The following is a 22,649-nucleotide window of genomic DNA, read 5'->3' as shown; positions in this document are numbered from 1 at the left end:
AGACAGAATCCTCTTGCCCAAGGTCATGTGGCTAGTGGCTGGTGCTGCTGGGATTCTAACGGAAGTCTGTGTGACTCTGGAGTTGGCCTGGTCCCAGGACATCAGCTGAAGGACACAGCTGCAGCCCCAGGTGCCGGATGCAGGTTCAGAGCATTCTCCTTGCGCAGCTAGAGGGAACTCCTCCCCTGCATGGGACAGAGTGGGGCAGCTTCCAGCCCCTCTGCCAGGCCATGGCTCACCCAGGCCCTCCTGGGCCCACTTCAGCAGTCTCTGGACCATAAATGCTTAGAGGGCAAGCAGATATCTGCCTCCAGGCACTCCAAGAAGATCTTGTTCCTCCACCTCCTCCATGGGTCTAGGAGAAGAAGAAGGGACAATCTGGCTGCCCCTCAAGGCCTTTGTCTTGGGAAGCAGCTGGCCATTTCCCAGCCAGACGTGACTCTGGGAGGCTGGTGTGACCCCTCAGGACTGGTGATGAACCATCAGGTCCACATGAGGGCAACACCTGATGGTTGCCATGGCCGCTCTGTCCGGACCACAGCTCTGCCGCTCGAAAAATAAATGAGAAGAAGCACAGCCTTGGAAGGAGAAGTTGGGCCATCGGACTCCACGTGTAAGGTGCGGGGCACCTGGCCTGCTCCACTCTCGGCTAGGCACCGTGGGAAACACGCAGTGATGGGTGGTGGCGCTCCCGGTGGGCCAGGAGTACACAGGGTACAGGACCTGGTTAGCCTTCTGTGGTGAGTGCCATGAACAGGAGCAGGCAGCCGGGGAGGGCTAGATGGGAAACGATGGATAGCAGAAGACAAGGAAGACACACATGCAAAAAAAGGGGCCACCTCTGCATGGGCGTGGGAGTCACTGCTGCATTGCAGGTCAATGTGGAAGGGACCCAGGCACCTTGCTCACCACATACTCCCTAAAGCCTAGGGCAGTGTTGGCAAGGAGTACGCGCGCAATAAGCAGTTTTCCAAGGACTCTCGTTTTGCTCAGTTGTGGGAGGGCATGGAACATGGTGAGTTTGGGACAATCTGCACCAGTTGCTGTTGTCTGAATCTGGGCAGGGTGGTCCTGGCAGCAGGCGTGTGGTCCGGATGCCATGGGGAGGCAGGCAGTGCACACTGGGCTCCAAGCACGGAGACCTGGGTCCAAATCCGGACTCTGTCACAGATGAACTGGGTAAGTCCCCTACCCTCTCTGGCCCCTGATTTCCTCATCTGTGGATGGGAGAGATGCCAGTATTCCCTACTGGTGCATGAGAACTGATGCACGTGTGGGTGAAGTGTGTGAGGCAAAAGCCTTAAGATGTGGCTGATATTCTTAGTTTGGCAACACAGTTCGAATCCTGATTGGTACTGCCGGGCCATTCTGCCATAGTCCCTGGCTGACACATCAGGCTGCCAAGTTTGGGGACTTCTCTCTGAGTTTCCTGGTGGGATAGAAACTCATCTCTCCACCCAACTCAAGGCTCAGATGAGGGTGGAAACTCACATTTGACAGCTTTCCAAGCCACCACACCACTTGTTCTCCAAGAGAGGATAAAGTGCATCTGTCATGGCTGCTTGAGCTGCAAGCCTGAGCCATCTTACCATTGCTGAGAAGTCAACTTTTGGGGGACCTTGGGGTGGTCACTTGAGTATCAGCTCTTAAGGTGCCAGTTGTGTTAATTCAGGGCAAAGTTTAGATGCTGGCTCTGAGTTACAGGAGGGCTTGCTGACCGGCACGGATATGCACATGGGACTGTCAGAATGGAACTCCACTTGTGCTTGGGGAAAAAGAAGCTGGAACCAGAAAGCCTGCACTCTCTTCTGATAACCAGGCCATGGCCTGTGTCAGCACCCCTAGTCTTCAGGGGTGAAGCTGGCCTTGCTGGTAGGGGCGGGGGCACTCCAAGGACCAAGCACAGCTGGGGCTGGCGCGGAGGCTGGGGTTTGATGGAATTTCTCACTCATTGAAGTCCACAGGGAAAGTAAAGGGCCAGTGGCTGCAGGTTAACCAACGCACAGACAAGCACACAGGCACACACACAAACACACACATGCACACAACTCACACACATTTTTGCCTGATCACTTATGCCTTATACAAGTTGTAAAACAAAATAAAATCAACAAGGAAACAGGTCAGAACTAGCATTTGCTTTACTGAATGTATCTCAAGCACCTCCCCACGTCTGTGTGTGAAGAGTTTCTCATTCTTTTCCTGCAAAATATTTGATACCTATGCAAGCGCATGTGGCAGATATGGAGACTAAAAGCCTCATCACCAAGTTAGCAACAGCGACCTATCACCCAGCTCCGGAGCCTGCCATGGCTATCCTGGCAAACCTAACCTCGGACGCCTCTCTCACCTCCTGTTTCCAGAATGGTGAGAAAATTAAAGAGCATTTGGGGAATTTCACGCCCAGTCTGGAGATGTAACTGGAGAGGGGAGTCCCAGCCCTGTCTGGCATCCCTGGCTAAATTGTTTGTTCAAAGGGAATGGGGATGGCCCAGGGTTTGCAAATAGTTCTTAATTCATTCTGATTCCCTCCTTTTAAAAAACTAGCCCTGCAGCCCTTGGGGAAGGGGTGTGGTTCAGGCTTCAGGAGGCTGTGCAGGGAGGCCAGGCCTGGGGAAGCTGGAGGGAGAGACGCCCACCTACTACCCAGAGACTGGCGGGCCTCCTGCTGGAGGAGACCCCGAGGGGCTTAAAGAAGCCAGGCAGGAGAATCAGGGCCCCAGCTCTTCTCCGAGAGCAGCCGATCAGGAATGCCTTCTCCCTGCGCCAGCTGTCACTCCCAAGGGGATGCCTTCTTTGGTTTTCTTTTTATTGCAGAGGGGCCACCAGGGAGTGGGCAGGCGTGAGGGGTGGGGGCCTGGGGGCTGCAGAGCCAAACTTCGCCTGATTAATAACCCAGATGTTCCCGTCCAAGCACATGGAGGTCCCAGGAGCTCTTGGGAAGTCAGACCCCAGCTCGGTCCCGTGCCAATCTGCAGTTAGGAGGCAGGTCCTCGGTCCGGGTTGACACGTAGGCCACAGTCTTGGGCGCCCTGATCTGGCTGGATGGGAAGTTTAGTCTCCACCCAGAAGAGGAGCTCTGAACTCCTCCACGTTAAAGAAAAAGTTAGGCGGGGTAAACTGCAACTTTCTTTTTAATCCGAAGTGATCAAACCTCGGGGACCCTCTGCACTGGTTCTTGGAGCATGGCCAGGTGCGGGCACCTGGGGTGGGAACAGTGGGGGGACCAGGGTGGGCCCGTGGGCTCCGAGGCCGCCCCAGGCCCGCCCGCCTACCGGCTCTCAGAGAAAGAACAGGGGGCCGCGCCCGCCCCACGTCCGCTCCGCCCCGGGCCAGCCCCTTCCTCGCTGCGACTCGCCCGCTGTCCCCACCCCCTCGCCCGCGGCGCCCAGTGGGAGGCGGGGGCTGGCCTCGCCGAGCACAGCGCCGGGCTCTGATTTGCTGCGGACGTTGGGGATCGACAGCCTCCGCGGCTGCCTTCCAGGAGAGAGGGAGGGAGGAAAAGGGGGAAAAAAGTGCTCGGCGCCGAAGGCGAGGTCCGCACTCTCCGTCCCCGCGGCTGGCGCAGGACCTCACTCGAGCGGAGCGCCCACGGGGAGCGGGTCGCGGGGCGGCGGCGGCGAGGAGGAGGCGAGAAGGAGTTGGAGGAGGAGGAGGAGGAGGCGAGGGCGAGCGAGCCCAGCGGGGTCCCGGCCGCCCCGCGGGCCAAAGTCGAGCCCTCCCGCCCGTGGGCGAGCGCGCCAGCCGCCCCTTCCAGAACAGCTGCCGCCACAAAGAAGAACGGGGGGTGCCGAGGTCCCCATGACCTCCTAAAGTGGTGCGGTCCCTGCTGAGTGCGCTGCCCGGGCCGTGACCCGCGCCCCTGTGCGTCCCCGCGCGCCTCCGAGCGCCCCTGTGCGCCCCGGCCCGCGCCCCGCCGGCATGGACGTCCATACCCGCTGGAAAGCGCGCAGCCCGCTCCGCCCGGGCGCCCCGCTGCTGCCCCCGCCGCTGCTGCTGCTGCTGCTGCTGTGGGCGCCGCCTCCGAGCCGCGCAGGTAAGGGCGCCCCGGGGCGCGGGGCTGCGGGATGGGGCGCGCGCGGCCCGGGCGCCGCTGTCATCCCCGGGCGCCTTCGCCCGCAGGACTTTTCTTCCTTGGCCTGTGGAATGCACGGGCCAAGACCACGAATGCCATTTGCTGGGGGCCCCCCCGAGATGACGACACGCAGACACAATGCCCGCGGGCGCGCCGCCGCCCCCTCCCCAGACGGGCGGATCGGGTGGGGCTGTCGCGCGAGCCGAGGAAGGACCGAGGGCTGGATCAGCAGGAGGGGTTGTCCACGAGGCGGGCAAACTTTTGTCCCAAAACCTTCCTTCTCTGTCCCACATCACAGGCGCCCAGCTTGGGCCCTCACAGCCCTACAGCAGAACTTCCTCTGCTCCAAACCGGGCAGGGCCGCCCCCTAGAGTTACAGCCCTTCAAATCCCGGGACTCCTGGGGATGGGGGGAATCCCAGAAGCCTGGGCCCCCAGCACTGAACTTCCCCCAGGCACTGTCACTCTAGGCTGAGCTGGCTCCCTGCTTTCCCCAGGGACAGCGTTTCCTGCAGCCTTGGTCACCTAAGTGTTCGGGGGCACTGGGGACCCCTGCAGGGTGGTAGACAGCCCTGCTCCTAATCCCACCCCCAAACTTCTTGATCCCTGGAAGGCAGCTTTTCCTGGATTCGCTGCTGAGAGATGGGATGCGTGGAGCAAAGCCAGAGATGGGCTTGCAGGCGGGGCTGTGAGTGGTTGGGATGATATGCAGATGTGGGATTCCTTCTGCCAAGGGTCAGCCCTTAGAAGGAGACTTGCTTCGCGGGGAGGGCGCTTCAAGGCGGGGACTGTCTGCGTCCCTGCCTGGGTTCTCGAGGGTTCAACTCTCCCTGGCGCAGCTTCCTGACGGGGGAATTTTTCTAGGCATCGCTCTTGGTAGTTAGCGGCGGGGTGGGTTTTCACAGACTCTCGAACATCAGAGCCCCCAGCCCTGGAAGGTCCCCCGAATCCTTATTGACAGGCAGGGAGATGGGGGCTCAGAGCTGTGTGCTGCCAGGTCAGGAGAAGTGGCGGGCAGAGCGATGGGACGGTGGGCTCAGCGAACGTCTGGACCAGCCCGCTGCCTGGCAGCAACAATGCTTCTCTCTGCTTCACGATTGGAAGACAAGTGGGAAGAATCATTGTCCGTGTTCCGCTTGTCAATTAAAACACTCTTTTCCTTTTTTCCTGGCACGATCAGTGCTTGTTGGGCTAACTGGATGAGCTGGAGTCTGGGTGTGGGGGCTGCCCTGGGGCTCTGGGGGAGGAGCCAGGAGCTTGGCCTGGCTCCCAGGACCTGGGATCTCATCCCTGGGCCGCCACCAACTCTCTCCTGACCCTGGGCTAACTGGGCTTGTGTTTCTCCAGGGGTCAGCTGAAGGTAGGGGACAACAGAGGTCCCCAGAAAAGTGGAGAGGAGAAGGAAGGTGTGGTCAGGGACTGTGCCATTGCTAGGGGACTGGGCCCTGTCTCAGTGCCTCTGGGGACTTTTCCCCAGAAACTCAGGAGGGAGTCCTTCAGGGGAATCGTCACCCTAGACAGCTGGGGCCGGGCACTGCCTGGGGACCGTGCACCGGACCGGGCTTGGGGTTCCATTTCCCTCCCTGCCCATCTCCCCACCTCCACACTGTCTTTTCCCCTCTCTGGTTGCCCTCGCTAATCGAAGTGCGGCTCGTTGGAAGTGGGAGTGAGGATGGCCCAGGGCAGCAGGCTCTGGAGTTGGACATTTTGCTTTTGTCGGAACAGACTTTTAGAAGCATGTGGAGAGACCACTTTTCTTAGTAAGTTTTGCCAACGTCTCTCCACCTCCCAGGGTGGGACCTATTGGGAAGTCATCCTTCGAGCATGGCCAGAGGGGGCGGCTGTCCACTGGAGATGCAGGCGCGGCGGGGGAGGGGGCGGCTGTCCACTGGAGATGCAGGCGCGGGGGGGAGGGGGCGGCTGTCCACTGGAGATGCAGGCGCGGGGGGGAGGGGGCGGCTGTCCACTGGAGATGCAGGCGCGGCGGGGAGGGGGTGGCTGTCCACTGGAGATGCAGGCGTGGCGGGGAGGGGGCGGCTGTCCACTGGAGATGCAGGCGCGGGGGGGAGGGGGCGGCTGTCCACTGGAGATGCAGGCGCGGGGGGGAGGGGGCGGCTGTCCACTGGAGAGGCAGGCGCAGTGGGGAGCCACCAGCAAGTGCCTGCTCTCTTCTCCATCTTCGGATCTGCCAGATGTTTTCTGAGGGTTTTCTGAACACAGTTCTTTTGCCTGCTTTCTTTTGGCCAAGTGTGTGAAGGAATGAAAAGTAAGATTGCATTTGGGGCTGCTGAACAGTGTAACGGGGAAGGAGAGTATGGGAAACGAAACATGACCCCAATATTTGGAAATTGAGGTCATCTCCTCTACACGCCATTGGTTGACTCCAGTCACGTGACTGCTTTTTGCAATAATTTGTGGGGAGAGTCGGCCAAGTTTTGTGAGACTTGACAGATATCAAATGGTTAAATTTCCTCTGACTCAATCAAGTTGGCTGGAAAGACATCCTTTTCCATCCTCTGCCCCCTCCCTCCCTCTCCCCATAAAAGAGCAGTGAGTGGGAGGAGCTCAGAAGCCCCAAGAATTCCCCAAGCCCTCTCCCTGCTCTGGTCCAGATTTGCCGGAGGGGTTGGAGTTTTGGTTGCTACCCAGGGCTGTGCCCACCCAGCAGTGCCGCAGCCCCAGGCAGGGGCGTGCTCCCAGTGCCAGGCTCACAGCGGTTTCTCCAGTGATGTTACTCCTGGGCTGCTCCTGCGGGGCTGGCCAGAGCCTGCTCTTCACCCCGCCCTGCAGATATTTCTGGACTCCCCACCACCACGCCTTAGCCGAACACAGCTGGTGCTGCCCGTCCCGCCCTGCCTTCTCGCTGCCTGGCCTGTCTGCCTGCCCTGCCTCCTCCCTGGACCGCCCCATCCCACTTCCTGGGAGATAGACCTTGATAGGTGGAGTAGGGGCTGTGCGGAGCAGTGAGCGGCCCTGCTGGAGGGCGAGGATGAGTCCCCAACACTTCCCGAGGGCACCCACATGGAAGCCTGAGCCAAGCTGCATCTGGAACAGTGCAGGACCTGTCCCTGCTCGGTCACGTGACGTGGCTCTGGGAACGGCCTTGGGAGACAGTCACACATGGGAATGGAGGGGCTGGCACTTGCCTGGCCTGTGGTGAGCATCAGCTGCACCATCTCACTGCACCCTCACCCGGGCCTGAGAAGGGACAGAGCCTAGGAGTCGGGGGGCAGGGATGGTAGGCAGATGTCTTCCATTCCTGCTGTGGGGCCCTAAGCCAGCAACGGCCCTCCGCCTGGCATGGTCACTCTTTGACTTGTCACAGTTCCCTCTTCTCACTTCCCATCGGTTTATCAGCTCTCCCCGGGGAGAAGGCCAGGGCCCTGAGCTATAGTCCTGGCCTGGGGGCCCAGTCCAAACAGGGTCCTGGGAGCAGAGCCATTCCATTTGGCCAACACAGCTTTTAAGTTCTTTTCTTCCTCCTTCCCCCTCCATCCTTCCCTCCTTCCTTCTTTCCTCCCTCTCTTCCTCCCTCCCTCCCTCCCATCCCCTTCCTTCCTTCCCTTTGTCCCTCCATCCCTTCTCTTTTTACTCCAGTGCCTTCAAGAGGGATGCAGCAGCCACAGTCTCCACCACTTCCCAGGCCTCTCTGCACATCAGCATAACCTGCCTGGACCCTGAAGGCTTTTGCCTTTTCACCTGGGTCGGGCCTATCTTGGGGAGACCGAGGCAAATGGGATGGGACCCCTCGTTTCCTTCCAGGAGCTCACAGTCTGACAGGCAGACTATTGTGAATTTTACTCAGGGCTCTCCATGGGATGTGCTGGGTCTTGCATCCGACAGTCTGGGAGGGTTAATTGCACTGGGGAGAGCTGGGGAGCTTCCTGGAGGAGGCGATGTGAAACTGGCCTTCCCTCCTCCTCTTCTCCTTCCTTTTATTGCAGAAATGACCCTCCTTCGTGGGGTCCTCCTCCGCCTCTGGCTTTAATCTTGCTCTCTTCCCTCCTTCTGACAGGACATTCCACACCGTGTCCCAGAGCTCTCCTGGGTGGCTCCCTTGGCTGGAAAGCCCCTCATTCACGGGCTTGGCAGGTGCCCCCAGTATCTGTTTGCCAGGAGAATACAAGTGCCCCTAAGGGAAGTGGCAGATCCTGGCAGCTTCCTTAACCCTTTCTCTGCCCCCGTTCCTCCTGTTTCCCTTTGGCGAGCCCTGCTGGCCTGGCACAGTGAGCCCAGTCTGCACAGCTCTGCAGACAGCTCCACAGCTGTGGATTAGGATGTGGGGGCCTCTGGGGGTGATTTTGGGTACCTGTGCTGGGTGACAGGTGGTCTGATGTGGGAGGGGACATTCCTTGGCAATCAGATTACTGAACTCCAGGCCAGCAAGGTCGGTGTGAGGCTGGAGCTGAGTTTCCTTGCCTCTGAGGGGCTGTCGGATGGGCTGGGGGAGGACAAGTCACTGCACCTCAGCTTCCCCTCGTGAACATGGGGAGAACCACATTTCTTGCTTTGAGGCATGGTTGTGAAGATTGATTGAGGCCACACCTGTGAGAAGCTTTGCAGGCTGCCTGACCTGTACTCGGCACTGGCTGTGTGGGGGCGTTACCATCGCCCCCATCTTCAGTGGTGGTTTTGCAGGAGGAAAGAGCAGTGTTCCCACAGCCCTCTTTAGCTCCCAGAAGCACAGGCGAGGGAGGTGTGCCTGTGTGGGGCCTGGCCCTGCTGAGACCCCTGGGGCTCTGCTGTTGCCCGCTTAACTGGTCTCTGCTGCCCCCTTGCCTTCCTTGGCCTCGGTTCTTTGCTTTCCCACCGAACCTCATGGGGTCATTGTCCAGGCCGTGGGGTGTGATGCACGTGAAAAGCTTTAGAAGCCAATTCCAGGGTTTGCACTCATGTGTGCGTTTGTATGTGTGTCATGTGTGCGTGTGTGTGTGTGTGTCAGGCCGTGTGCACGTGTGTACAATGTGTATGTCTCCCCGCGATCTGCCTGCACACATGTGTTTGTGGGTATACATGTGTGTTTGAGTGTGCATGCATGCGCATCCTTGCACATGTACCTGCGTTCACATGGGTGTCCCTGGCTGACTTCACGTGCAGGGCCTGGTGTGTTTGAGGAGCTCGTGGCAGGGTGACGTTTCTTTCCTTACCGTGACCCGGCCCCAGCTGGACGGGAGAGGAGGAGATGGCACGTGGAACCTGCCGGTTGAGCATGAGGCTGTGGGTTCTGCCGCAGGGCAAGCCGGGTCCAGCTGGATCCGACAATTTCATGTCTTTTTAAACTCCCGGGAGGGCGATGTTACATTATGGCTCCCGCTTCTCCTCTATTTACATTCTCCCATATAATTGACTCGTCTGCTCTCTCTCAGTGCTTTGCCAAGTGTCGGTTTTAAAGTTTCTGGCCTGGCTGGTGGATGTGCCTCGATCCTGCAGGCGGAGCCCACAGCGGCCCTTGTGGTGGTTACTACTGAGTGTCAATTTGATTGGATTGAAGGATACAAATATTAATCCTGCGTGTGTCTATGAGAGTGTTGCCAAAGGAGATTAACGTTTGAATCAGTGGGCTGGGGAAGGCAGACCCACCGTTAATCGGGAGGGCACAATCTAATCAGCCGCTAGCAGGGGTAGAGCAGGCAGAAAAACGTGAAGAGACGAGACTGGCCCAGCCTCCCAGCCTACATCTTTCTCCTGTGCTGGACGCTTCCTGCCCTCGAACATCGGACTCCAAGTTCTTCAGGTTTGGGACTCGGACTGGCTCTCCTTGCTGCTCAGCTTGCAGACAGCCTATTGTGGTGGGACCTTGTGATTGTGTAAGTCAGTACTTAATAAACTCCCATATATATATACATTATATATATACATATATTTCTATTATTTCTATTCCTATTAGTTCTCTCCCTCTAAGGGAACCCTGACTAATACAGCTCTGCTCATAGGCAGGACTGCAGGACTGCAGCCACCAGGACATGGCATAGGGACCAGGGTGGCCTGCTGGCAAAGGACAGGCAGCCGGCAAGACTCCTGGATTCCTATCCTGGCTCCAGTGTCTACCAGCAGTGCATTTTCCCACCCCGTGCCTCACTTTCCCCATCTGTAAGAAGGGGGTGGTGACTGTAACTACAGTAGGGTTTTAGTGATGTCTAATGTATTACTCATATAAAGCACAGAGTAAGACCCCATTACCGCCCTTGCCACCAGGGGCCCCAGTGCAGCAGGAGGCTGTGAGGTGGTTTGGGGCCCTCTACTCGCTGGCCTGTGCGTGCTCCCTTGCCATCCTGTGTGGAGTCACACTGCTGCTTCCCTCACTGGGTAAGCAGGAGAAGAGGTAAGGCAGTAAGCACCAGTGGTCAGTTCAGCGGATCGCTCACTGCTCGCTGCCTCTGAGGCTCTGAGCCTGAGCCAGGAAGGTGCATCCTTGGGCAGTCGCGGGCCAGGCCAAGTTCAGCCCGCAGAGTGGCCCTCCCCTGCCTCCTCTGGCCACTTGCTCTTTACAAGGAACGGAGGTCCAGGAGGTGGATGGACCTGTGCACCTCCCAGCTGCAGGCCTCTGTTCTGTCTCTGTGATGTGATGGCGGTGAGTGGTGGCTGATCACTGAAAGGAGGTGTTCCAGGCAGGGGTGGGTGAAGTTGGTGCGGGCGGGGTGTGGGGGGAGCTTTGCCATCTCAGATGTTGTTTTTGTGCCAGCCCAGCCCCAGGCCACTGGAGAGAAGACCGTGGAATGAATGAATTGGTGGCTGGATGCTCAGTGGAGGGGTGCGGGTCACTTTGAGTTATCCATGTCAGATAGTCCGAGCCGTCACACCCTCAGCTTCCTATCAGCAGAGGAGTTTTTCTGGAGGAATCTCAAACTAGGTAATAACCTCATATTAGCAGTAAATGTCACCATCCTTTGGTGACTCAGACCTAAGAAATGGAACCACAGCCTGACCCACTTTTCTCAAAATTTACTTACTCAGAGCTCTGGGGACATGGGCTCAGCCTATTTGCCGAGATGTCTCTGCCCATGAAATGGAAGCTTCCTTTATTTTCTGTTTCCTAGACCCGTGTTCTTGTAGGGAAATTTGCTCTTCTGTCCTTTTCTTCCTTGCCAGGACCTCGGCAATAGGGTTTCTGGTGGCCTCTTTTTTTTTTTTTTTTTTTTTTTTGTAAATAAATGCCACAAAATGACATAAAAACAGTGTGGTGATTCCTCAAGGATCTAGAACTAGAAATACCATTTGACCTGGTGATCCCATTACTGGGTATATACCCAAAGGATTATAAATCATCCTACTATAAAGAGAAATGCACACGTATGTTTATTGCGGCACTGTTCACAATAGCAAAGACTTGCAACCAACCCAAATGCCCATCAATGATAGATTGGATAAAGAAAATATGGCACATATATATCATGGAATACTATGCAGCCATAAAAAAGGGTAGTTCATGTCCTTTGCAGGGACATGGATGAAGCTGGAAACCATCATTCTCAGCAAACTGTCACAGGAACAGAAAACCAAACACCGCATGTTCTCACTTATAAGTGGGGATTGAACAATGAGAACACATGGACACAGGGAGGGGAACATCACACACCGGGGCCTGTTGGGGGGTGGGGGACTAGGGGAGGGAGAGCATTAGGAGAAATACCTAATGTAGATGACAGGTTAATGGGTGCAGCAAACCACCATGGCATGTGTATACCCGTGTAACAAACCTGCGCGTTCTGTACATGTATCCCAGAACTTAAAGTATAATAAAAAAAATTTTTTTAAATGTGTGTATGTAGCAGGAGTGACTTAAGTTGAAAAACTCTGACCCTTGCATTGGGAAACAGTGATCTCCCAGTGAGAACACGTGAGCGTTGTAACCGTCTTCCATTGGAAGCGACTGTCTTCCATTCTGCTGGCGGGTGGCCTGGGGGACCAGCACTCTTTCCCCTGTGTGCGTACAGAGGGAACAGATGAGGTCCATATGCAAAGACATTGGGTGTGTCAGCAGGTTTGCTTGGCAGCATTTATGGACCCGTAACATGAGACGGACCTGTGCGGGGGGCACAGGTGAGCGATAGGCGAGCCGTCTGTGCCCTACTGGGTCTTCCGCTGAGGTGGGGGAGTCAGCCATCTGAACAGGTGGTTTTACCCAGTGAGGTGCAGTAGAAGTGGGAGTGGGGTGTGGCCAAGGCCAGTCGAGGGAGGCACCTGCCAGCCCCATGGAGCGGTGGCCAGTCAGAGACCAGCCTGCTTCTCCAGGGCCAGCCCTTTGGGGTGCATGCGTCTGAAGGCAGGCTCCCATTGGTGGATGCAGAGGGCATGTTCCCATGCGTGTTCTTCCTCTGGCTCTTGTTCATATTTTCATATTTACACTGGACCCTGCTCTGAGGGTGCTCCCGTCAGCACCTGTGATCCTCAAACCCGCCCTTCGTGCCAGGTGGGATCGGCCCATTCTGCAGATGTGCCAGTCTAGCTCCTTGAGTCCAGCTGGCACAAGGGGATGAAAACCACCCTCCACATCCCAGTGGTCACACGGCCTGCATCTTGGTGCAGGTCCGTACAGTCACATGTATGGACGCAAGCAGCCTCTGTCCATTCTCAAGGCCAGGTGAGGGCAGTGTGGCTCCGCTCCCTCCTGTTTATTTGCTGGGGCCGGCCTCCATGGCAGCTGGGTCCCAGTGCTTCAGAAGGGGAGCCATGGCCCCAGGCAACAGTGCGTACCTGAAGCCTCTGCCTTGGTTTCTCCTTCTTCCTTTCAGATACATAAAAATGCACATCAAGCCTGGGCACCATCTGGTGGCCTCTTTATTTTTAAAATAAATGCCACAAAATGACATAAAAACAGTGTGGCGATTCCTCAAGGATCTAGAACCAGAAACACCATTTGACCCAACAATACCATTACTGGGCACCACCTCTACAGAAATTTCAGAAACAATTAGCCAGGTGTGGTGGTGCGTGCTTGTGGTCCCAGCTACTTGAGAGGCTGAGGTGGGAGGATCACTTGAGCCAGGGAGGCTGAGGCTGCAGTGAGCTGTGTTTGTGCCACTGCACTGTAGCCTGGGTGACAGAGTGAGACCCTGTCTAAAAAAAAATAAAAATAAAAATAAAAATGTACACCAGAGAGCACGATGGTCTCAGCTTTTCCAGCTGTAGTTTCGTCTTTCTTCTGGAGGACAGAGGCCCAGCCATCTGCATCCTCAGCACACACTTAGGTCAGTCACTGGGGCCTGTTGTGGGGGTGACAGGCAAGCCTGGGTGTGGGGAGAGCCGGCCCATTGCCCGTGGGCTCTGCACGGTGGGTGGGTGCAGGTGCGATGGCAGGCGCGGGACAGAGGGGCCCCTGGGGGGACTTTTCTCGGGTCCTCTGCCTTCCCACCACTGTGTCCATCAGGGACATTCCCAGGATCTGTCTTTGCTGCTGGTTTTCTTCCCTCGATTTTTTGTTTTGTTTTCTTTCTTTGGGGATGATCTGAAATCCTCTTCCCGTGCTATTTCTCTGCTCTTCCCCTGGGGAAAGGAGAGTGAGGAGAAAGAATCCCGTGTCCACCTTCCTGTGGACGTTCCCCTTCCTTCTTTCTAAGGAGGGGTGGTGACTCCCAGAGGTACTAAAGGAAAGAAGGAGAAAGTGACACTGACTCTTCTCAGAGCCTTTGGCTACAGAGTGTTCCCGCGGTCGAGGTGGGGTGAAGGGCGTTCTCGAGGGAAGGGTAGGGAACGATTTCTGACTGCGATTGTAAGAGCTTTCTAGGTAATTATTATTCATGCTATTTAGGGTCATAGGTCTCAGTAATGGTCTTCTAGGTCAAAAAGTACTGCTTGAGCAGTGGAGATACTCAGCTGAAGGTTGAGAACACACAGGGCGTCCTTGGGCCGGTGTGGCGGTAACAGTGAGCTGGTGACAGCAGGCAGAGCCAGTGTAACACGGCTCTGCTGCGTGGGGCAAGGAGATGCCCCAGGTGGAGCCATCGGGAGAGGGAGAGGGGGTGGGAGGGCAGGGGAGCGACTGTCCTGCCAGGGATGCCAGTGTCATCCTCCTGCCCCTGAAACAGGTGGACATCATGGCTTCTCAGCCCAGGCCATTTGGGGACATGTGGCAATGTCTGGAGATGTTTTCTGATTGTCGCACCTGGGGTGGGGGCAGGGCTATCGGCCTGTAGTTGGGGGAGTCCGAGGATGCTGCTCTGCACCCCACAGTGCACGGGACAGCCCCCACCAAAAAGACTGACCCAGCCCAGAGGCTGCAGGAATCGTGGGATAGAGGAAGCAAAGGTGAGATTCCATGGCCCCACCCCATGGCCTTCTCATGGCTCATTGTCAGACAGGAGGGAGGGCCTCTTCTTAGGCCGGGTCCAGCGTTTCTCCTCATGGTGTAGAACAGCAGTTCCCAAACTTCACCAGGCCCCAGAATCCCCCCGAGGCCTCTCTTAAGGCACAGATTGTTTCTGACTCAGGAGGCCTGGGGTGGGCCCAGGAAACTGCATTTCTAACGAAGTAAGTTCCCAGACCACGCGGATGCTGGGGCGTCTGGGGGTGCCACACTTTGCAAACCACGAGTCGTTCTGCGTCCTCGAGCCCAGGGTCTTGGATTTCAGCATTAATGGTGGTCGTGGGGTGGGGAGGGCACCTGCCAGGGGAGAAGCGCTGGAGAGAGGAGAGGAGGGTGTAGCTGTTCCTCCACCCCTCTCAGGAACCTCCCGCTTTCTTTATGGTGGTCCCCGCTTCACAAAGCACCCATGGTGCTCTTCCCCTGCACACCTGGCAGCGGCACTCACTCATCTCCAAAGCAAAGACCCCACTATCTGGCAGGTCTTAGGGAGCAGGGAGACCCTGGGGGTGGGGGTGAGCTTCCAGAGAAGGGGTTTCCCATGGGTTTGGCCATGAGATTCTGCTGTTGTTGATGTTGTTCTTATTATGGGAAGGCTCAGACACAGTGCAGCAAAGGTCGTGTTCTGCCCGGGGCCACAGGGACCAGCCCACAGCCAACCCCGTTCCAGCCAGAGGCCAGCCCACACCCCCGCACCCGGTGATTTTGAAGCCAGTCCCTGACATCAGCTGCATTCTTTGGTAACTATTTCGGTCTCCGAAAGAGGAGGACCCCTACTCCAAACTCACCTCAGCTTGCTGGCCGTGTGCTGTCTGTGCGTCTCCCAAGGGCCCCCCCCTTACCCAGACCTCCCCTCCATCTGTACTGTGCTCGGTCCACAGGGCCAGGCTCTGCAGAGCCAGGGATCTGTAGGACTGCAGGTTTATAGGGCTGGGGATGTGTAGGGCCAGGGTTCTATAGGGATGGTGGTCTGCAGGGCTGGGGGTCTTTCAGGCAGGGGACTATAGGGCTGGGGACTCTGCAGGGCTGGGGGTGTCTGCAGGGTCAGGGGTCTCTCAAGCTGGGGATCTGTAGGGCTGGGGGTGTGCAGGGCTGGGTGTCTGTAGGGCTGGGAGTCTGTAGGGCCAGGCATCTGTAGGGCTGGTGTCTGTATGGCTGAGGGTGTGTAGGGCTGAGGGTGTGTAGGGCTGGGGGTGTGTAGGGCTGGTGTATGTAGGGCTGGAGGTGTGTAGGGCTGAGGGTGTGTAGGGTTGGGGGTGTGTAGAGCTGGGGGTGTGTAGGGCTGGAGGTGTGTAGGGCTGGGGGTGTGTAGGGCTGGGGGTGTGTAGGGCTGGGGGTGTATAGGGCTCGTGTGTGTAGGGCTGGAGGTGTGTAGGGCTGGAGTTGTGTCGAGCTGGTGTGTGTAGGGCTGGAGGTGTGCAGGGCTGGGTGTGTGTAAGACTGGGGGTGTGTAGGGCTGGGAGTGTGTAGGGCTGAGGGTGTGTAGGGCTGGGGGTGTGTAGGAGTGGAGGTGTGTAGGGTTGGAGGTATGTAGGACTGGGGGTGTGTAGGGCTGGAGGTGTGTAGGGCTGGTGCGTGTAGGCCTGGAGGTGTGTAGGGCTGGTGCGTGTAGGCCTGGAGGTGTGTAGGGCTGGTGTGTGTAGGGCTCGAGGTGTGTAGGGCTGGAGGTGTGTAGAGCTGGTGTGTGTAGGGCTGGAGGTGTGTAGGGCTGGAGGTTTGTAGGGCTGGGGGTGTTTAGGGCTGGAGGTGTGTAGGGCTGGAGGAGTGTAGGGCTGGGGTGTGTGTAGGGCTGGGGGTGTGTAGGGCTGGGAGTGTGTAGGGCTGGGGTGTATAGTGCTGAGACTGTAGGGCTGGTATTTGTAGGGCTTGGGTGTATAGTGCTGAGAGTGTGTAGGGCTGGTGTATGTAGGGCTGGGGTGTATAGTGCTGACAGCGTGTAGGGCTGGTGTGTATAGGGCTGGGGGTGTGTAGGGCTGGTGTTTGTAGGGCTTGTGGTGTGTAGGGCTGGGGTGTGTAGACCTCGTGTGTGTAGGGCTGGGGGTGTGTAGGGCTGGGGGTTTGTAGGGCTGGGGGTGTGTGGGGCTGGTGTGTGTAGGGCTGGAGGAGTGTAGGGCTGGGGATGTGTAGAGCTGGTGCGTGTAGGGCTGGGGTGTATAGTGCTGACAGTGTGTAGGGCTGGTGTGTGTAGGGCTGGTGTGTGTAGGGCTGGAGGTGTGTAGAGCTGGTGTGTGTAGGGCTGGAGGTGTGTAGGGCTGGTGTGTGTAGGGCTGGAGGTGTGCAGGGCTGGGTGTGTGTAGGGCTGGGGTGTGTAGGGCTGGGAGTGTGTAGGGCTGAGGGTGTGTAGGGGTGGGGGTGTGTAGGGCTGGGGGTGTGTAGGGCTGGAGTTGTGTAGGGCTGGGGGTATGTAGGGCTGGAGGTGTGTAGGGCTGGTGTGTGTAGGCCTGGAGGTGTGTAGGGCTGGTGTGTGTAGGGCTGGAGGTGTGTAGGCCTGGAGTTGTATAGGGCTGGAGGTGTGTAGAGCTGGTGTGTGTAGGGCTGGAGGTGTGTAGGGCTGGGGGTGTTTAGGGCTGTATGTGTGTAGGGCTGGAGGTGTGTAGGGCTGGGGTGTGTGTAGGGCTGGGGTGTGTAGGGCTGGGAGTGTGTAGGGCTGGGGTGTATAGTGCTGAGACTGTGTAGGGCTGGTGTGTGTAGGGCTTGGGTGTATAGTGCTGAGAGTGTGTAGGGCTGGTGTGTGTAGGGCTGGGGGTGTGTAGGGCTGGTGTTTGTAGGGCTTGTGGTGTGTAGGGCTGGGGTGTGTAGACCTCATGTGTGTAGGGCGGGGTTTGTAGGGCTGGTGGTGTGTGGGGCTGGTGTGTGTAGGGCTGGAGGTGTGTAGGGCTGGGGGTGTGTAGGGCTGGAGGTGTCTAGGGCTGGGGTGTGTAGGGCTGGTGGTGTTTAGGGCTGCGAGTGTGTAGGGCTGGGGTGTATAGGGCTGAGAGTGTGTAGGGCTGGGGGTGTGTACGGCTGGGGGTGTGTAGGGCTGGTGTGTGTAGGGCTGGTGTGTGTAGGGCTGCTGTGTGTAGGGCTGGTGTTGTGTAGGGCTGGGGGCTTGTAGAGCTGGTGGTGTGTAGGGCTGGTGTGTGTAGGGCTGGTGTGTGTAGGGCTGGGGGTGTATAGGGCTGGTGTGTGTAGGGCTGGAGGTGTGTAGGGCTGGGTGTGTATAAGGCAGGGGTTTGTAGGGCTGGGGTTGTGTTGGGCCCGGCGTCTGTAGGGCTGGTTTATCTGAATGCACTGGGTGGCCTCGGGCTTGAGGGCCTGCGCTTTTCTGTTTACTGCATTGATGTGGGAGGGAGGGTGAGTCCCCACCCGAGGGAGGCAGAGGTGGAGCTCAGAGAAGCACAGAGCCCGGGGAAGCCCCCAGCCGGGAGGGTGCAGGGCGGCTGTGTCCCATACCCTTAGCCTCTCAGCTGGGCTGTGCAGTGTCCTCATGAGCCTGAGCTCAGTGCTGCTAAGGCAGTTCGTAGCACCTTCCTGTGCCTCAGTTTCCCCATCTGTCAAGTGGGCATGAGAATAATACCTGTCTCACAGGCATGCTGAGAGGACTCAGGACTCACATGTGTAAACTGCTAGGTCCACCACAGCTGGCTATGGTCATTACTATTACTGTGTGTCCCAGGCATGCCATTGGTTCAGAGGTCACAGGTGGCCCCCATGAGGTGACTTGCAGGAGTCTGCTGAGCCCATGGAATTGAGCTGGGCTTGTGAAAGTGCCACAGGAGACAGGAATGTGTGACCAGGCTGGACTCAGCCCGAAGGCTGTGGGTGAGGACCCAGAGGGTGCCATGGGTGCTGTGCCCACCAGGCTGTCCTATGGCACGTGGGCTTGTCAGAGCCTCTGGCACCTGCAGCAGGGCTCCCCCGTCCTGCCCTCCTTGAATGTCCTGGCACGGAGGGCTGGTACCAAGACAGCAGCTGCACTGCCATTTTGCAGAGGGTTGGAGTTCTCTGGGTCTGTAACCCTGGCCCGGAGTTGCCTGGTGTTTTCTGGGATTGACTGGAAGCAAAGGAGGGTGGGCAGGTCCAGGTTCCTGCAGGGTGGGGCTTTGCGGGGCTCACCACCGGATGCCAGAGGATGCCGGAGCGTGGAGCCTGGGACCCTCACAGTGGACAAGTGCAGGAGCCCCGGGGCCCCACCTTGCAGCTTCAGATGCTGAGGGTCTGTAGGGGAGCCTGGGGCCTGCGGCTCCTCATCCTGCCTGCCCAGTGCAGTGGCAGTGACCAGTTGAGGGCACTTTGAAACTCTGAGCAGAGGAGGGTGGGGGCCTGTGCCTCCCTCCAGCCCTCTGTCCTTCTGCAGAGCCTGTCCCTATCACCAGCTCACAGTCACCTCTTGGACTTTTGCAAAAAGAGCTCAGGGGATGAGGAGGGAAGCAGTGATTCTCAGGGACACCGGGAGCTTCAGAGGCCGAGAGAGCAGGTTTGAACTCCTGGCTGTGGGATCTCCAACATGTTACTTAACCTCTCTGATCTGAGGCAGCTTATCTGCATATCAGAGGCAATAGCACCACCTACCTGGACTGGCAGCTGTGAGGATCTAAGGAAGTGATACTGGTGTGAATGCAAAGCCCTAGGTGTGCCCCGTGTGCAGGACATCGTCCCATGCAGTGCAAGCACCAGGTGCACTCGTGGTATTGATAACGATGCCTGCTGCTTTTATTGGGATGGTCGCAGATGGTATCATATAATTCTTATTAGAGATGGCTGTTATTTTACATGGCTGTTAATATGGAGGTTGGGAGGCAGTAATTGTAACTTTTATAAAGTGTGAAAGAAGGACTAAAGCTGCTGTTTGCAGCTTCAGGCCCAGCCAGGGACCTCAGAGGATGCTAAATGGTTGGCACAAAAGGGCCAGAGGTTCCAATCTGCAGGGCAGGGGGTGTACTTTATAGATAATATGGGGGACGGGGCAGGGGGTGCACTTTATAGATAATATGGGGGGGTGAGACGGGGTGCAGTTTATAGATAATATGGGGGGTGGGGCAGGGGGTGTAGTTAATAATATGGGGGTCAGGGTGGGGGTGCAGTTTATAGATGATATGGGGGTGGGGAGGGGGTGCAGTTTATAGATGATATGGGGGTGGGGACAGGGTGCAGTTTATAGGTAATATGAGGGTGGTGAGGGGGTGCAGTTTATAGATGATATGGGGGTGGGGCAGGGGGTGCAGTTTACAGATAACATGGGGGCAGGGTGGGGGTGCAGTTTATAGATAATATGGAGGCGGGGCGGGCGTGCAGTTTATAGATGATATGGGGGTGGGGAAGGGATGCAGTTTATAGATGATATGGGGGTGGGGACAGGGTGCAGTTTATAGATAATATGGGGGCGGGGCGGGGGTGCAGTTTATAGATAATATGGGGGCGGGGCGGGCGTGCAGTTTATAGATAATATGGGGGCGGGGCGGGGGTGCAGTTTATAGATAATATGGAGGTAGGGCGGGGGTGCAGTTTATAGATAATATGGGGGGCGGGGTGGGCGTGCAGTTTATAGATAATATGGGGGGCGGGGCGGGGGTGCAGTTTATAGATAATATGGGGGGGCGGGGGTGCAGTTTACAGATAACATGGGGGCGGGGCGGGCGTGCAGTTTATAGATAATATGGGGGCGGGGCGGGCGTGCAGTTTATAGATAATATGGGGGCGGGGCGGGGGTGCAGTTTATAGATAATATGGGGGCGGGGCGGGCGTGCAGTTTATAGATAATATGGGGGCGGGGCGGGAGTGCAGTTTATAGATAATATGGGGGCGGGGCGGGGGTGCAGTTTATAGATAATATGGGGGCGGGGCGGGCGTGCAGTTTATAGATAATATGGGGGTGGGGCGGGGGTGCAGTTTATAGATAATATGGGGGCGGGGCGGGGGTGCAGTTTATAGATAATATGGGGGCGGGGCGGGAGTGCAGTTTATAGATAATATGGGGGGCGGGGCGGGGGTGTAGTTTATAGATAATATAGGGGTCGGGGCAGGGGGTGCAATTTATAGATAATATAGGGGTGGGGCAGAGGGGTGCAGTTTATAGATAATATGGGGGTGGGGTGTAGGTGTAGTTTATAGATAATATGGGGGCTGGGGTAGGGGGTGCAGTTTATAGATAATATGGGGGTGGGGTGGGGGTGTAGTTTATAGATAATATGGGGTGGTGTAGGGGGTGTAGTTTATAGATAATATGGGGGGTGGGTTGGGGGTGTAGTTTATAGATAATATGGGGGGTGGGGTAGGGGGTGCAGTTTATAGATAATATGGGGGGTGAGGGCTGTGGAACCTTCCTCTGTATTCAATTCCCAGGAGCTTCTCCAGATGAGTTTCCTTTCCCGGGGGTGCCAGGCCTGACGGGGAAGGGCAGGGGCTGGGACAGGACATGCCTGGACTCCTGGAGAGGACTCTGATGTCTTCTGGGGAGGGGGCACAGAGTCAGTGGCCTGGCTTATGGCCTTGGGGCCGTTTTGCAGATGAATAAGCTCAGACTTAGAGGGTGTGGGTTCCTGGTGTCACAGGCTGGTGAGGAGTGGGGAGACCAGGCCTGGGAGTCCTGGCCTGTCGGGTGGGCTTCACTGACGAGGGATGGGCCGGGCACGGAGATGCTGCTGGCTATGGCGGACTGCACCCGGAGTCCTGTCGCTGGGGAAAGCAACCCTGCCCGTCTCTTGCCACCGTCAGGGGACGGTGTTCAAAACTGGGTCTTTTCTCAGCCTCGGTTGGCTGGAGGGGTCCCAGGCTTTCTAATGCAGGGGCTTTCTGCCCAGGGCAGGCTCTGAGGACCAATGTTCACCCTACACCCGTGGTGGTGGGCAGCTCGCCCCTCTGTGAGCAGGCAGCACCCACGCTGGGAGGTTCTGGACCCCGGCCTCCGCAGCCCATAGGTTTCACCATTACCCTGAAAATCTCCTTGCTCACCAGTGATAAAGGAAAGCAGCTCCGAAGTACAGACACCCGCTCCCTCTTTCTTTCCTTTTCTGGCTGCCCGGGTCTTCAGTTCTGCTGGGACAGCCCTGGGAGGGGCAGCCCAAGCCAGGCCTGCATGTGCCCCCGCCCCTGCACGTCCCCCCGCCCCTGCTGGGCCTGTCCTTGCACGCCCTGGGCCCCTTCACGTGCATACGCTCCCACCTCCCCTTCCTGCAGCTAGGGCCTGGCCGATTACAAACAGCTGCCTGGCCCTCAAGCAGGATTTGCAGGCCCTGGAGAGGGGCTATAGTCCGAGGGCAGTGTGGGCCTAAAGGCATGTCGGGGGTCTTAATGGAAGCCGATGCCCCTCTTGTACCCTGCCCGGCTTCTGTCCCCTGGAGGGTGGCGGGGGGCGGGGCAGGCACCCTGTGGTTGTGCGGAGAGCAGCTGGGAGGCTCTGGCTCCAGGCCTGGAGGGGAGGGGCTGCTGGGCTCCAGGTGGGCTCTGGGATCCTGGCCCTCTTCAAGGTCTCTCTGGAGCCCGGAAACTGAAATGTCAGTTAAGGTAGAAATTCACATGAGACATACGAGGGAGGGGTTCGCTTGAGACTTTTCTCTGCAGGTGAAGAGTAGGACTCTCTGGGACTTGTCTTCTTCTGACCTGACCCCAAGTGCCTTCACACTGTGTTTTATCCCGATGGCCTCTGTGTAAGGCAGGAGATGTCATCCCATTTTACAGGTGAGAAGCAGGCTCAGAGGCCCTGCAGCTAGGAAGTGGCAGAGTTAGGCCTTTAAAATAGCCTTTGAGGCCGGGTGTGGTGGCTCAGGCCTGTAATCCCAGCACTTTGGGAGGCTGAAGCGGGTGGATCACAAGGTCAGGAATTTGAGACTGGCCAATATGGTGAAACCCTGTCTCTACTAAAAATACAAAAAACTTAGCCGGGCGTGATGGTGCATGCCTGTAATCCCAGCTACTTGGGAGGCTGAGGCAGGAGAATTGCTTGAACCTGGGCGGCAGAGGTTGCAGTGAGCCGAGATGGCGCCACTGCACTCTAGCCTGGGCGACAGAGACTCCATCTCAAAACAATAATAATAATCATAATCATAAAAAAGCCTTTGAGTTGTGGGCATTTGATTCTGTCCAGCTGCTTGGGAACATGCCTGATATGAGTCCAGGCCTTCCGAGAGTGCCAAGTAGCCAAGGAAGGTGGGGTTTTGGTCCCTATCTGAGGGACGGTTGCACTTTTTTTCTTTGGGGTCTTCATCCCTGCAATAGGCACTGAGAGAGAGGAGCAGGAGGAATGTGAAGTCCGGTGACCCCACCAACAACCCTCTGTCCTCCCTGCCCTCTGGCATCA

The 22,649-nt window shown here is 57.4% G+C and overlaps 1 protein-coding gene across 2 annotated transcripts in view; it reads left to right on the top strand.

Moving 5' to 3' along the window:
* The first annotated feature begins 3,491 nt into the window (after nt 1-3,491).
* The window catches only part of COL5A1 (collagen type V alpha 1 chain), a 208,283-nt gene continuing 189,125 nt past the window's right edge, over nt 3,492-22,649 (top strand). For both annotated transcript variants that reach the window (XM_034929444.4, XM_034929443.4), the window contains exon 1: nt 3,492-4,036. In XM_034929444.4, the coding sequence (XP_034785335.2) occupies nt 3,922-4,036 (115 nt within the window). In that variant the 5' untranslated portion in view covers nt 3,492-3,921. The remainder of the gene's footprint in view (nt 4,037-22,649) is intronic.

The sequence above is a fragment of the Pan paniscus genome, chromosome 11 (genome assembly GCF_029289425.2).
Source record: "Pan paniscus chromosome 11, NHGRI_mPanPan1-v2.0_pri, whole genome shotgun sequence".
Classification (NCBI taxonomy): domain Eukaryota; kingdom Metazoa; phylum Chordata; class Mammalia; order Primates; family Hominidae; genus Pan; species Pan paniscus.
The sequence above is the reverse complement of the archived record's forward strand: the minus strand, read 5'-3'. Positions and strand labels throughout refer to the sequence as shown.